General features: G+C 42.8%; 1 protein-coding gene across 2 annotated transcripts in view; it reads right to left on the reverse strand.

The window, feature by feature from the left end:
* Positions 1-11,908: 11,908 nt before the first annotated feature.
* The window catches only part of CUL3 (cullin 3), a 60,664-nt gene continuing 55,916 nt past the window's right edge, over positions 11,909-16,656 (reverse strand). For both annotated transcript variants that reach the window (XM_075158199.1, XM_075158200.1), the window contains exons 14-16: positions 15,513-15,699; positions 13,614-13,759; positions 11,909-12,901 (exon numbers count right to left, since the gene is read on the reverse strand). In XM_075158199.1, coding sequence (XP_075014300.1) covers positions 12,770-12,901; positions 13,614-13,759; positions 15,513-15,699 — 465 coding nt within the window. In that variant the 3' untranslated portion in view covers positions 11,909-12,769. The remainder of the gene's footprint in view (positions 12,902-13,613; positions 13,760-15,512; positions 15,700-16,656) is intronic.

The raw sequence follows: 16,656 nt of genomic DNA on the forward strand, positions 1-16,656 counted from the left end.
GGCCGCAGGCTCGTGCAGCTCTCGGCCCCCATCCCCACTCGCATCACGTCAGGCTGTTTAAAGCCTTCAGCGTCGCAGCGATGAAGGTGAAGTACCAGTAACGTGAACTCTCTCAAAGCAGCTGCACAGCGTAAGGGCTGGTGGGCCGGGAGGAGTGGGGGTCAGGAAACGATGCAGACACCACATCTCCCTCCAGCTCCCACTGCAGGCAGTGGGACCCAAACTGGTTTCCACATGGGCAGGTGCCTCCCACAGAGACTGCTGCAGAGCGGGGATCTGACGTAGCTGCCATCCATTTCAAGTGCCACCAGGTTTTACAACAGCCAAGAAACTGAGCCTAGGCACAAAAAGGGCCAAATCCTGAACGCTGCCACCACGCTGCGTCTCCTCCTGAGCAGCGCGCTTGCTGGGGTGGGACGGGGAAGCAGTCTCACCTGTGAGCTCTACCTGATGGAGCTGCCTGGAGAACAGTTTTAAGCCTGGTTCTCAGACCCATAACTCTCCGGCAGCTCCAGGTCAGGGGTACCCACCACTCCTACCATGAGGAGCACGAGATGATCAAGCACCAGCCTTGCCTGAACCCCTCCTTCGGAGGGCAGCCCCACCACCTCGGCTAAGCACCATCCAGCAGAGGAGCGCTCTGCTCCTCTTCCACTTCGCTTTGACATCCAAATGTCCACGGGGAAGGGCTCAAACCCAGGCTCCCCAACCTCGGACAAGGGTATTCTCATGCCCTCACTTTGTCTCCAGCCTATTGCCCCTCTGAGCCCTGGGGTAAAGCCAGGATGCCACAACCATCCCTTCCCTCGCTGCTGCAGCCTGGTGAGTTTAGACCTCCTCATCCACTGCTTTTCTCAGAGGAACCAAGAAGTTCTCGGGTTGGGAAGGGATGACTGTCACCAGAACAAAGTGCTGGCTTTTGCTGGATCTCGTAAGAAAACGAAAGTGCTGATTTCACTCCGACCCCTGAATATAATGAGTCCTTGCCGCCTTCTCTGCTTCCCCTTCCCCTTCCCCCAGCTTTCCAGTCTGGCTGCCAAACGGAAAAGCACATTATTCATAGTGACCTACTGAACACGCCAAGAAAGATTTCCTGAAAAGATTAGAAAAATAGCAGTTCAATCTTATGTGAAGAGTCACTCTGCTGAGGGGACGGGAAAAAAAAATATTCTGATATGGTACTCAAAAAAATACATCAGAGCACCATTCCCTGTGACAGTGACTGGCCACACAGCAGAACGTACAGCAGGCTGCGGGGGGAGTCCAGCTTTGTGTCAGAGCATCTGAAATACGAGTATTTGTATCTACCACCAATATATACGCGAGAGTAAGCCCCACATAAAATAAAGTCCAAACATAAACAACTAGCAAACACTTCATTGTGTGAAGCCTCAGAGAATATTAGCTGCTATATGTTTAAAATCTTACGGTGGAAAGGCACAGCAAAATAATTAAAAATTCCTTTTCATAATGAATTCTTAAGGTGTGCCTAGTCCTCTGCGGTGCCCAGAGCACTTCGCCCTAGCTGACACCAACAAGACTGATGATGCGTCACAGGATTTTATAAGTTCATAGCAACATCTCTAAGGAAGTTGCTTTATAAGGATTTAGGCTTTGTATACTAGCACATAATCAACTTCAGGGAGACTGGGTGTGCATGACCTAGGCATCTCGGGAGCAGGCCTCATTAAATCCATGCAATATCTTGGGCTTACTAACTTTTAAAAGACTTTTTTTTTTGTTTTATGCCAATCTCAAGTTCTTCCTATAACATGGAGAAAAATACTAAGTTAACCTGCTCGACAACAATTATCTACAGCATAGACAGTGCAGAGACAAAAATCAGGATTAAGGTCTTTCTTGAACACAATAACCTTTTCAAAGAGTTTGTCTCTTGCTCCAAACCTTGTGACTCCAATTCATCATCACTTCAGAGGAAAGTGACCCAATGACCAAAAGAGGAAAAAATCATCTAACCTGTTGCATTTATTTAAGTAGACTTCCCTCCTGAATGGTTCTTGTTTCTTCTTTTTAACCAGCTAACAAAGAGTAGGAATCCAGCAACAGTCTGTCAGCAGACACAGAAAATACAGAGAGCTCCACCACATACAGCAAATCAGGATCCAAGCACGTACACACACAAAACAAACCAAAAAAAAAAAAAAAAAGAAAAAAGGAAAAATACAGTTAGAAAGAGGAGAGGGAGGGGGAAGCTCGCTGCAGGCTGCAGCCTGTCTTACCTCACGGAGCTACCAGGCGGGCTGACCCTCGGCTGCGGCTGGGAGTCGCAGCTCCGACCTGGCAGCAGCATCGGCGCGGAGGCTGCAACTCCTCCCATTGACGGGACACCGCCACTTGAGACTCCTGCCGTGAGAAACACTACGCTAGGAGATGCACAGGCAAGACAGGGTTTCAAGACTCACGGGAGACAAAATGCAAACTAAAATGGAGAGGTTTCTCCTGACACTCGGCCACAGCGGTTGGGGAAACGGGCATCCTCACAGCTGTACGGTGCACTGTCAGAGGGACAACGAGGATCAAACCACATTTTCCCTGTACACCTACTGACTGTATTTATGAAAGTAAAGCAAGTAAGTTATCCTCAAGCAACAGGGACTTTGGTGCAAGCGCAAGGCTGGGAGAGCAGCACTGAGACACTGAAACGAGGGAGTCACTGGCAATGGACCGAACCATGACCCTGCCAAAGCCCATGTTAGAACTGCCATAGACTTTGAGGCAATCAAGCGTTTACCATTGGTACCTGAATGATCTCTCAGGAAAAGAAGAGCCTAGACTGAGGACCGAGTTTCCAGATACATATTGATTTCAACAGGATCTTGGAAACCTCGCATTAAACCAGAATTATTGCAGTGACATAAACCAGGCGGATATCACAGCTGCCAACCCCAAACCAGCTCCTGTTCTGCTTAAGCAAAGCGAAAGGCAATGGGGAGAGAGGATGTTGCTGCAGTCCATAACGGTGTCGGGCGAGAGCCGATAGCACCGACTGTGCAGCAATGCCGCCCGCCCTCCCTCCAGCCCCTCTTCCGTGCCCTGCGGGGTGCCCCAGATCCAGCGGCACGACAAGGGTCAGGGAGAGGAACAAAGAACCTCTTGTACCTGAAGCCTGAGTCAGCTCTCCCACTCCTGATGCCCTAGGACGCCCGAGACATACGTGGTTATGTAGATGCCTGTGACATACACTGGCCTACCTCCAGTCCCACAGCTGATGCCACACAGCCACACGCAAAGGAAATCTTGAAGAATGAACAGCAGAAGGACGGTCGATGGACTGCCTTCTTGAGCTGCACTTCCCAAGCGGTTTGAACACAGGGAAAAGTAGAAAGCCTTCCAAATAAGCGCAGGTAACCAAAGATGCATAAGTTTCTTCACAGCAACCCTACATGGATGAGGTCCCGGCAGTCAGGATCCCGTACTGACTGCTACCAGCGGCGTGCCCTGGCTCGCAGCAATGGGCCCCAAAAAGCTGTGAAATATGCTTTGCCCTTTATAGCTTCCTATTAGTAACAAGTATGTCATAAAAAGGCACAGCCTGTCCTTGCCTGGCCACAGACATCCCACAGCAGCCACAAACACAAAGTTTGTGAGAATTGGATTTACAGAACCTGACTGAGGCAGCTTTTGTATTCAGCTCCAACCAAATCTGGGCTACGTGTCCTCAGCAAGTTATGGGGCCCTTCCAGTCAGATAGCTTCTTCCTCAGTTTTTAGTTTGGTTAAAATATTTCAAAAAACCCCCAAAGCACTCCATACACACCAATCAAGATCCACTAAACATAATGAGCCTATAGGAGGTTATATCAGAAATTAGTATTAGAAAATACTAGAAAACACAGAGCCAAAATCTAGCACCGACCCAAGATGGTATCTTTGGGATCCCTCTGCCCACATCCCCAGCATCAACCTCACTCCCACCCAGGTCAGTGTGGGACGAGAGGGGAGTCAGCTTGCCTACATGTGAATTTAGGTGCCTAGCTTCAGGGACTCATTTCTGAAAGATTTAAGCTAGCAATTTTTATATAAATTACACTTCAATTAAAAACCTTCTAGAAAAAGAAAACAGGCACATCTAAACAAAACTGAGATTTGCAGGGCCCAGTGAAGTGTTTATTTAATCAGCTTACATTTAGCATTGCTGAAGACAACTCAAGGAAAAATTCTTGGAAGGCCAGCAGCAGATGCCGAGAGAAGCTGCACCCTACCGAGCATTAATAAGCGCAAGTCACCATGAGATGGTGAGCTTGCCAACGAGTCCGAGCCAGCTAAGGAACAAGTCAGACCTAGGTGGTGTGAAGGCTTCTAATTACTCCCTTTCCTGAGGACAACCCTCCTGAGATACAGAATAATACATCCTAAATTCTAATTTAAAAAAAAAACAAACCAAAGTCTTGGCCCGGATCCCACATTATGTTAGAATTGCAGATTTGCATAATTAAATTGGTAACAAATGCTGTGACAGACAAGCTGCAGATTATTAGCCTCATCTTCAACAGAATTTCAAAAGAAGCAATATCCAAACATCGAACAAGTATTAGCAGAAATGGCTTGCAAGGTCTAAGAAACTCAGGCGTTACCGGGATTTGGGGCATGCTCTAGCAACCTCTGCAAAGAAAAAGCTGCACATGGACTCAAAGGCCGTAGTAAGGCACTATCAGGCCCTAATGCGGCTTCACTTTGAGGACTTCAGGACTTCCCTTCCCATTGTGATCTTTCCCTTCCAAGAACAGGACTGCTAAAGGCTGTCCAGTGAATGGAAGTCACACTTACTGGTGGATCCCCCTTCCCTCCCAGCTTCTGCTCAGACAAACAGGGGCACACGGCTCCCAGACCATCATCTCTGCAGACAATTTCCTCCTCTTGCCCACAGCTAATCCAGGTCAGCAGTTCCAGGACTCGAGGAGGTGAAACAGGCCCATCTCTCCTGAACAGCAATACGCCTTCTTGCTTTAGGATAAACAGCTGCTGAGAGCAGGCAGACTCTCAGGCTGTCTGGCAACCCAGGCAGGTATTGCTGTGTTAGTTACAGTCACACCACATTTGCAAGATTTTTCTTTGCAGGCAAAAACTGTGAAAACAAAGGTCAGATTGTGTTTGGTATGAGAAGACCGAAGGACCAGAAATACCTGCCTGAACCTCACAGCCTTAGTGTGGAATGAGGCAGAAATATTACGCTGCAGAACCACAGTTTGTGAGTTACTTCCCTAAAACAGCCGAGCTGTCCTTGAAAAAAACTTGGCTTAATTTCAAAGGTTGTAAAAATAAAGAAATTCACATTAGATGTAAATACAATGATAAGCTCCTTGAAGCAAGAACCAATGCTGTTGCTTTCCACATACAGGATAAATACAATTGATCGCAACTGAGGCTCCAGGTACTAACCTAATGAGAATAATAAATAACTGAGATTAAAAACAAAAGGGTAAAAAACCCACCAGACTAAAGATGATCTTAACAGCCCACCTGGAAAGAAAGCACAATTGTCCCCGGGTAATAAGACCACATCTACACCAGATTTTCAGGGCACAATCGTTACTCCAGCTAAAGTGCAGAAGATGCCAAAGAAGCTAAAGATGCTTAAAGTGTAGAAGCACAGTGATTTGAGAACCTGGAGCATATCTCCTACCCTTTGGAATGGTATTCTCACTCTTTTGTGTCTATTATTCACCAGTTCCTACTAAAACCTCATTCTTCTGTTGCTCTTCATTTTAAGATGCCATTATTACCTCAGCAGATTGAGTGTAAAATATTATTCCATGCTGATATTATTCTTTATCACAACACTCAGACCAAACGGACAGCCAAGTGCAGAGCAGTGCAGTTTCAGACATTACTCCCTCACCTCGGTTCCAGCTCAGAAAAGACTAACAGTAGGCTTAATCTGAATCAAGACTTCCTAGAACTAGAGTTTATACTCGCTTCTTTGTGAAAGGGGCTTCCCTGGAGGAATGCAACTCCCAGCTTCACCCAAGAGTGCAACGAGTAGCAATTCCTTCAAGGGAACAAGCAACCGAGTTCTCTCTCTTCGCCGAGCATCCAGCACTAAATCATGCAGCCTGGGAATTGGGATGAATTCCTAGAGATTTCAGCAGGCATTTTGCCCGGTTGAGGCCATGACCCGTAAATCGAACCACAGCAACGGTGTTGGTCAACATGCTGCGAGTATAGCACTGTTCACATGAAACTTTAGCGTTCTACAGTGTCAGCAGGAGAAAAGCACCCAGTGAATACGCATAAACAGGGTTCTTACAAAAGAAACCAGTGCATACCTTTGTTCTCAGCACCTTTGTTTAGCTTATTCGTGCTGCCCATTTTTCACACACCACCGGGTGAGTTTCCCAAAGGCACCGCGCAGTTGCTTACTGCTGCCTGATGCCACCCCACTCCAACAAAACCGCAGCATCAGTGCGAGTCTGCACAATGCAGTGCTTGACGTTAAGAGCCTCTATAAACTGCAAAATTGTAGTTCATTATTAAAACACATCACTCAAAGAACATGAAACACGCACAGGACATACCGTGTGCTTCCAAGAGCTCGGGAAATATTCCTTTCGGGAGGCTAAATCCCTCCCTGATTTCCGTAATACGTTTCCTTATGAATGCTATTACTAGCGAGCCCAAATGCTGTCATATCACATAGCTGCAGACCAACTGCTGGAACAACAGCGCTCAAGACACCGGGATTTCAGTCTAGACAGGGTTTGTTAGTATTTTTCTATTCATTTCCTTAAAACCCACTCCAAGTTCATGATGCACAAGACTCAGGGTACATGCTGTATGTCATATGATACCCCAACCCTGTAACTCACCCAAAGAGAAGGTTACACTAGGGAGAAGGGAAAATAAGTAGATAATAAATAATAAGCATAACCAACATATTTATCACTGCCAAATAATCCAAACACTTTCTGTGGCCTTTAGAAGTCTCTTTTTTCAGCTTGCAAGAAACATTAAAGAAATAAAATCTGGCACTATAACTTGAAAAGGAACATGTCCCATGACTACAGTGAAATCTCACGATTTTCAGACTCGATTTCCAGACCTAACACTATTTCGTTTCATCACCTGACGTACGTAACTCTCAGTCCCCGTTTGCCTCATCCCCAAACGCGTCACACGACGTGGGAAGTCGCGGTTCCCGCCCCATCCCTGCCATTTCAAACCATGTTCTTAAAAAGTTTCCAGTCGCAAACTGCAAGCGCAGCTCGTTGAAGACGCCACGGGCTGTTTCGCAGAGCCTCAGTCAAGGCAAGGAGACCAAAAGAACGGGGAGAAAGGAGGAGAGCTTATCTAGCCCTTCCGCGCACGGGAAAGCGGCGGCTGGCACCCGAGCACCGGGCAGTCGGAGCCCCCCCCGCCGCCGCGGGGCGCAGACCGCGCACGGCGCGCCCCGTCCCCGCACGGCCGGTTACCGGGGGCACCCGGCCCCCGCCTGCAGGCCCTGCCGCACGGCTGCGGCGCCGCTCTCCGCAGGAGGGGGCTGCCCCCGCCTCCCACCGCCCGAGCCAGGGGCCCCGCTCCCAGGCCGGGCCGGCGGCGGCGTCTGACGGCTTGCTCCCCGCCCGCGGCGGCAGCGGGGCCTGCGCCCCCGCCGGCTTCAGATGGGCCCTGCCGGGGCCACGCTGCCGTGCTCGGCGCACCCGCGCGGCTCCGCAGCGGCGCCTTCGGGGCGCGGCAGGGCCCGCTCGTGTCCCTGGGGCAGTCTCGGCTACGTTGTTGGCGCTGTCACGGTGCCACAACTCCCGATGTTCAAAGCAGTTTTGCAGTGCAGACCCTGCTTTTTTTGTTAAATGGCATCTCTAGTAATACTTCTTCCTGGAAGTCATCCAGGATGCCACAGAGCTACTGGCATATCTTACCGTTTTAACACAGGATGAATAGAAGTTACTAAAACGACATTTTGCACAAGGTTTGACCACCACCGGCCCCACAATACCCACCACAATCTCAGAACAGGTTTTGCTCCACGCACCTCCCTTGCTCTCCCCAGAGATGCGCCTTCCTCCTTGCACGACAGCTGACACGCTGCGATGACAGCAGAACAGCCCCTCGCTGCAAACACACGTCACTCCGCTGCCTAAACATTTCTTTCCTGAGCATGTACACCACCACCTTCACTTCAGCTTCAGCTTCTGACAGATCAAACCTCAACGCTTTGCCAGCACTTGAAGGATAAGGCGTACAAAATGAAGTGAACCGCAGCAGTATGTTATTCAAAGAGGAGCAGAATAGCAGTCATTAAGATTGGAGGGTTCCTCAGCATCTGTTGTACCTAGAATTAAAGCTAAGTTTTGAGCTGCAGGAGAAAGAATAATTAATAAAACATCACTGCTGTAACTTCCAATGTTATTTCTTTTCCTAGCCATAAACTTCATGTTCGTGTCAGAGATACTGAACGCGTTAGCTCCCAAGAACTCACTCCCCATCAAAGTTCCAGTTCTGGAGGAGAAATGAAGAAAAGAGCAAGACCCTGACAGAGTGAAGCAGTTCTATAAACTTGGCACGTACTAATGCCAACACAGCAGCAGCTTACTGCAGTGAGAGGTCCGGTCATGTCGCCAACATACGAACCGCAGCGCGTCTGGGGAGACCTGCTGCTCTGGAGGAGACCACCATACCCACAAAATGCAAGCCAGGTTGCACTGATGTGGGTGGTGTTGCACGCTGCCCGTTTATCACAGCTGTTTGTTAGGCAAGTAAAGGTGTATCATTATTTTCATTTAAAACAGCATCTTTACATTTTAGATTCACTTCTGCCATACAGGGTTAAAACATGCATAAAGCCAGCTGAAAGATTCAGAACATTCAATCCAGTTTGTGGGCATACTCTATGAACACTTCCCTACATACAAAAGGCCAGAAAGACAGGTAAATTATTCTGTTCTTTTATCCAGCTTTCAGTTAGATAAAGTTCTGCATTTTACAAACTTTTCGCATAACACATTCCAGAAGACAGAGGATCCATGAAACTCATGCTTCAGACTGAGCATATTGGTTATTTCATTTACTATTCAAGATATCAAAATGAGTATTAACAGAAATTGGACTTTGGTACAAACACAAACAAGATGATGCCTCTTACCAGCCCTACACACTAGTGTGAGCCTAGTCCTAGACTGTTAAATCCTCGCTCTAATCTACAGGGGCTGCGAGGAACCGGGAGCTAATGATCAGAGCCCACCTCGCCTCTAACCACCGTGATGAATAAAGCAGAGTTAAGGAGTTTTAGACTGAGCTATAAAGGTTCTGGCTAGTTTTGGACATACAACTGGAGGCCACAAGTAGTTCCAGTTTTTGCTACCTTTGACAAAACAGGAACCCCATCTCTGTGCAAGCCTATCCCCTAAACCATGCATCATGACAGGTTCCATTACTTTATATAGATATATATGCACCACCTATCAGGTACTGTACAATTTAATTACAATACATGTGAATAAAAATACTTCAGTCATCCAGAATATTTAGTGCAATGCTTCCGTTTTTACAGGTCCAGAAAAGCAAATCTTACGGCAGCTACCAATTCTCAATAAGCAAAGGTAACAAGAACAACCAGTATTACTTTGAAAGCTTTAGCGTCGACAGGGCAAAGTTTGCCTTTAGGAAAGGGGGCGAGAAGAGACATTTCATTCAGAAGTAGCTTAGCATCCAAGACTCAGTCTGCTTTGCAGACATGCTTAACATGCATTTGTTCTGTAGCAAATGGGGAAATTGTACAGATTAATTCTAGGAGAGAAAAAGAGCAAATCAAAGCTGTAAAGGTAGCTAAGACTGAAAAGAACAGGGACTAAATCAGGGATACATAGGATAATCTTATTCATTATGATGGTAAATGAAGTGTACTCTCGACCCTTTAAAATAAACTTGTCTACAAGGAAAGTATATGCCTATATATCTTCAAATAGCTATAAAACTCAAAACCTACTTTTAATTTTAGAAATTCTGAAGAATTAAACTCCATGTTTATTATGTCTTATTACTGCATTCAACTGCACATTAATGCAAAGAAACCAAACTTACTAATAATTACACTCATACACGTAACTACAATCCTACTGATGAAATTTTAACAAAATTACAAATAAGTTTTAAGTGGAAATTAAGAAAGGAAGCAAAAATGAAATTAGATAAGGCATAGCAGAATTCTACTATGGACTGTAAAAGAAATCTCACTAATGTACATGAACAGCATAAAGGCATAAACATCAAACTCACCTTAAGCAGAGTCCTACTGATGTCTTGTTCTCTCTGACCAGAGTTCTCACATTCTCCATCTTTAAATCCTCAGTATCATGATCTCGTCATTCAATGGTAAAGGGCACATATCCAAAAGGTGACTTCAGCAAAAGCCCCTTCCTGAATAATTAGTGTCTTTAAAATTCTATTAAATTTAAAACGGAAACTATACTCTTAGTTTCTGAGGATAGCCATCACCACCTGTTACTCTTTTCGCAAACACTCTTGCCCACATAGCTTGTAAAAAACCCACCCTTAAGCACATACTTGTACAGTCATTCATGTAACATTCAGGCTCAGCACTTCCAAAAGCCACCAGAGACAGAAAGATTTGGCTGATGCACAGCAAAAGTACAACTGCAACACTAAGGACAAAGTCCTCCTGTCACGGATAGCAACATTAACATCTCTATAAGCTTCACAGCGAAAAAGGACGTGAACCCATTTCTCCTTGAAAAGCACACGGAAAAGTATCAACATGCAATTATCACAACATTCATGCTATTAAAGAACAGGATATGCATAAAAGAAAACCTTCATACTGATACATGGAAGAGTGAGTTACATTTTAAGGAAGATGCTTCTGATGACACAATCCAAAACCCTGATCTCATCCAACCTGTATTTAGTATTGTTCTATGGCTAAACAATGATTTCTATTGAAGTTCTGCATATACTGTAGAGAGACACACAGGTGTTTTAGTAACAGTCAGCAAATATATTTTTAGGATGGCCAGCTGTGGACTAGCTGTTTTCTTTTGGGTCTAAATTCTTGATGAACAATGGCAGGAAAGTCCCTCAGCCACCTCCCCTCTGATAACTGAAAAGCTAGTATGTGTGTGTATGCACAGTAAATTTAAGCTTCTTAAAAAAAGCTTCAGAATAGTCAAGCTAAAATATCACCCCAATTCCAGTCCCACTCTTTAGAAGAAACATCCTACTACTGAACAATAGCCAGGATTTGTAGCTTAACAGGCTGGAGAGGGGTGAAATTGGGGACGCATTAAGAAAAATACTCTCCAATTGCATTGCTACATTACACCACCACCACCAATTTGTTTAATACAGCTAATCAAGAAATGCTCTGGCAGTATCCTAATGCTCTACAACCAAGTTTTTCTTTTTGTTTCAACTCCAGCCCATCCCAACTATATTTTTCAGTATCTATGGATGAAACCAATGTGAACCAAGAAAAAAAAAAAAACCATTTTGAATTAAAACAGAAAAATAGCTATGGCAGAGAAACCATGTAATATGTGCACTGGAATGTCAGAAATACTGTTTAATAAAAACTCTGCCGTACTATGCACGCTTCAAACAATTTCTAACTATGAGAATAATGATGCCACTAAACTGCAATTTTTAATCTATTTTTGCAGCATACTGACAAGAAGAAAAAAGTTCCAGGGTAAGAACTGAAAATTTCATTACAGTAACAATTTTTTATTGCATGTTTAAAATGCATTTTTAAAAACAAATAGTGCACACTGGCTTCACTTTAATCTCCTGAAATATGCGCTTATGATGGGAAACCCTGGGGCTACAGATCCATCTATGATGTTTATTAACAAAATATAATCCCGGTATGTTTCCCCAGGGGACAGTATTTAGTTCCAAAAGATTGTCAACCCTGTACTCTAACACACTTGAATTAGTTGTTTGTGTACACTAAATCCATTTATTTTAAATTTATTTTGTCTACATTTAGTGAAATAAAAACATCGCCCTGTACAATCCACCATCAGCAGTGAGTACAACAGCAAAAATTATTATACAGTTTATACACACTAAAATGTTTTCCTTTTTCCTATAAAGAAACCAGAACAAACCTAATCAATATAGAGTTTAATTTAGAAGAACTTCTCAAATTACAGAAGGGAAAGCCAAAATTATTACGGTCTTTTCTGAGCCCCGAGAAGTTCCTGATTCCTGTTGTTGGAACAGTGAGTGCAGCTGGAAGAGTGAAACATGCTCAAGTTGTCTTCTTGGGTCTTCAAAAAATTACCAAATATTTAAATTAAACATGGCTAGTTAAAGAAACATTTGAAGCAGAGCAATATAACTGGGAATTTTGCCTTACCAGTCGTGGTTTCTTTTAAACCCAACTTATACAATGCGCGAAGTGCTAAGCAACACTACAGAAACACATTTACATCAACACTGAAGATCTGGGGAAATGAAATTCCAACAATTTTATTTTTTTAAATGAGCTGTATTTTCTAAATTTGTTTTTATTTTTCTGTTTTCATACAGTATTGAAAACAAACGCGGCACATTCACATTTTCCCGAAGAATTGTAAGGATGATCTCTACAGGGATAACGTTGAAAAGCCTGAAGCTCAATCAATTGATGTTGAAAACTCTCAAAAGGAGTAAAAGGCTTGATCTGAATGGTCTAGAACATGTATTGTAATTTAATAGAAGAGATGGTCATCTTAATATTAATGATTTAAAAGAACTTCCCAGTTCATGCGAAGAGTATAGTCCAAGAATAAATCAAATTTTCTGAACGCATTTTATGCTACGTAAGTGTATACTTTGCGATCCTCAGGTGTTCGTGCCAAATATTCTCTCTCAATAAGTCCTTCAATACGTTTTTTAATAACAACTGGACTTGGTAAGAATCGCGCCTTCAGCTGCTGAGTTACCTAAAACATAAGATAATATATACAATAATATAAGATCACAGGGCAAGTAAGGTCATTAAGTACCCTAACTGATCAAAATAATCAGAAAAATATATTTAGACAGGGCTGGCTACAACCATGAAGCATAAGAAGCAGTCTGCAAACTTCTGTCAGTTTTTTCCCCCATCAGTTGCTTGTTCATTTTTGGGTATGTTTCAAAGTACTGACCCTCTACAGAGGCATGGTCACAACCTGAAAATCCTCTCAATTTCACAGCCCTAAGGGAGTTCAAAAGTGGAAAAAGCATACTATTCCTGAAGCTGTCAGAACTTAGGAGTTAAGAGCAGCAGGACTCTTTCTCTCTCTGCTAAGAGCTCAAATCTCTCAAACCTGGACCCAACAGGCAGTAACAAGACCAAAGCAGAAAATAATTAATGTTAAGTACGGTTGTTTTTTGTTGCCAACTGTTATTTCAAGGAATTTGATAACATCATAATAGCACCAAAAGGAGGAAGGAAAATTAGATATACCCATGAGTACATCCTAAACTGAAGGGTAAGGATTTAGATGTCTTCAGATAGACAGGGAGAAAAAAAAAAAGGATGGATTAAATACAGCATCTCTCAAAAGCCTTTTTCAGAATCATGTTAGTGAGAGCTGTGTAACTTTCATGAATTAATAGGAAAAGCAAAAGGAATTCCCAAGCCCGTATCAAAACTGTGTACAAGTATACCTCTGCTACTAGCACATTGTGTTGCATCTTCTTCCTAGATTTCATTATCCGAACTATAGCAGCTTCTATCTCATGTTTTCTGTCATCATCTACTTTCTGCCTTGTTTCTTTCCTTTCTGGATCAGATTCTCCTTGTTTGGCAGCAACTTAAAGAAAAGAAAGAGAATGTAAAGTATGTTAGCAAAATTAAAATTAATTTCATTGTGTAAGTGTTAGCTTCACTATTTATTTCATCTAGACATCAAGTTATATTTTCCTGAGTTTTGACATTCTCAAACTTGGATTTTTTTATGAAAAGCGGCCACAAGAACATATTGACACTTTCTGGCATGTTTTGATAGCAACTGACAAGGTAACAATCTGTTATTTAATTATTGCTATTAAAATTTGAACAGTACTCAAATCTGCTTACAGGCACCACCAACCCCAATGCTCCCATTAAATATTTTTCTCTTTAATATAGCAAATAATCCATTAATTAAAATAGAAAAAGATTGAGAGTTTACTTCACAAGCTAGTTAAATACTTTGAAAGTTCATCAGTTAGAAGAAATAGTCCAACTTTATCCTCTCCAACTCAATTATATTCTTTGTATTCTGTTCTGCTCTTCTATTTATGTTTTATTTCTGCCCATATGTCCAGCTTTTCTTACCCTTTCACCCAAGCATCATTATAACCAAGCCCTCCTCCCACACTGCTATACCACTTTCCCCCTGCCCTTCTTCACTCAAAAGCCCCAAGTATTTATTGGTTTTAAAGAGATACACATAAGAAGTCTTCTGTGTAAGACAGAAATAGAAACCCACAAGTATCAGATTTGCTCTAAAACCATCTTGAACCCCGAATCATATTCCCCATTCACAGACATTTGTGGTGTGGAAATGAAAAAGCAGAATTCCACTAAAGCTCGAACAGTTTTCACAGAATTTATTTTAATTATGCCAGGGAAGTGCCTTGGGTCCTGATCAGAGGGTTCTCAACATCCTCATTTGGCTGCTGTGCTCCTGCTCACCAGAAAAATTCTCCAGACATGGCGAACGTGTTGACACCACAGCACTCTGCATATGCATGAAGACAGTCTAGCTTTCGCTTATGCAGAGGGATAAGTGTACTGTAATGCATGTAGGTACTACTGGATTTTACATGCTTACATCCCTGGATACGGCGTGCCGCACAGAAGGCCAACAAGTTATATTACGTGCAACAAACAGCATTGCAATGTTGCACTTAAAATACTGCCAATGATGCTGTATATTTTATGTACCGAGATCTGCAAAGTCAGAAAATATTTTTAGATGTACTAAAACTAAGAACTAATCTTCCAAAACACTATGAAGTGTATCCACAGCAATGCTACAACTCAGAAATTACCTCCAGAGAGCTTTCTAGACAAAAGGTATCAACATTACTTATGCGTAACACAAACCAGCACTTTGATGAGCTAATGAAGTGGGTTTGTACTGACCAACTTCTCTTATTTGTTAAATCCAAATAATTGCCCCAAAACATTATAGCTATCTGGCACTTGGAAATGGCTGTTGTATCATGGGCTAAAAACATCACTCAATTTCACAGCAGTACAGCAACTTATGAGGCAATTTTCCTATTTCTGAATCAATCAGTAGCACATTTTTAATTTTACTATTTAATTTGAATTTCATTTCTCTTTCAACATTTCCTTTTAAGAGATAATTACAAATTTTGTAAAGTAAAGGGCTTAACTATGACTTCCATACTTTTCTCAGTATTTAAACTTCCATTTTGATGCAACCAGTCATCAACAAAAAAATATATTACTCTCTTCCTTTTATTTGTATGGACATCAATCCTGCAAAAGATAATTTGACATTTTAAGGCAGTTTTGGGAGTGCAAGACAGTAGAATATAAAGCTCACTTACCCGTCTGAATCTTGACTCTGTGTAGTTTAGATGTGAACTGATCATTCACTGTAAATATATGACCATTTTCTATTTCTTTTGATTTAGGCTCTTTTGTTAGAACACGTTGTGTTGGTTTGCCACATGCAAGGGACTGTAGGGCTCTAACCAGTTCTCTTTCGGGGATATCAGTTTCTTGTTGAATTTCCTAAAAAAGAATATCTTAATTAGTTTATGGCTATGGCAGAAGTAAGTATCATGTTTTGCAAACAACAGCACCGATTGCTTGAAGTGTCCACCTTCAAGTGTGCAAAATACTACTACTGACAGTTGTGAGGCTTGAAAGGTTAGAATTCATTCAGTAGCAAAGTCTCAATATGTACTGTGCAAAATGATCCACCTGGGTCAACGCACAGACAGTGAATTCTGTAAAGTAAATAGTCACCATGACCTGAAAATAGAAGAATGGATAATCAGCTGTTTCATTTCACTGAAATTTTTGAGAAGGCTGAAAGGATTTTTTCACTGTCTGCAACATTTGCTGAACAGAGTGAAACCAAACCTTCCAAGTAACTCAGTGATGGAAAATATCCATGATGTTCCTGAGCATTCCTGACAAAGAACTGCGTAAATGCTTTTGCATTCAGCAGCACTGTTGAAAATATGATCTTTACAAATGGAAGCAAACAAGGTCTAGTTTCACCGTAACATAGAAATACTCTAGATTAATTACAAATGCTTTCTGAATAACCTGAAACAATTTTTTTACAGCCCAGATGCCCTTGGCTAGGACTTCTCCACGTGAAATACAAAAAAACCCATCACAGTGCAGCAAATGTATGAACTTTGAGGAAGAATGTGTGTAAAAATACGTACATAACTTGTTGCACCTCTGCCGGTATTCTTAAGAGTTCAGGTAAGAACCCTATGTTAGGTGAGTCACCAGTGATCATGAGTTAGTGAGCAAATTATACTGGATGCACAACGATGTCTTAACATGCTCTAGGAGTAGGCCAACTACTACTGCTTCCTCAAATTTAACTTGTTTACTGAGCTCCCATTCATGAGAAGTTCTTTTTAGCCTTATCTCTATTTTCTTCCTTTTTCTACTTGGAGGAAACTGCAGACATCTCGGATTTCACATTCCCAGTCAGACTCTTGAGGG

The sequence above is a fragment of the Calonectris borealis genome, chromosome 9, assembly GCF_964195595.1.
Source record: "Calonectris borealis chromosome 9, bCalBor7.hap1.2, whole genome shotgun sequence".
In the NCBI taxonomy this organism is placed as follows: Eukaryota; Metazoa; Chordata; class Aves; order Procellariiformes; family Procellariidae; genus Calonectris; species Calonectris borealis.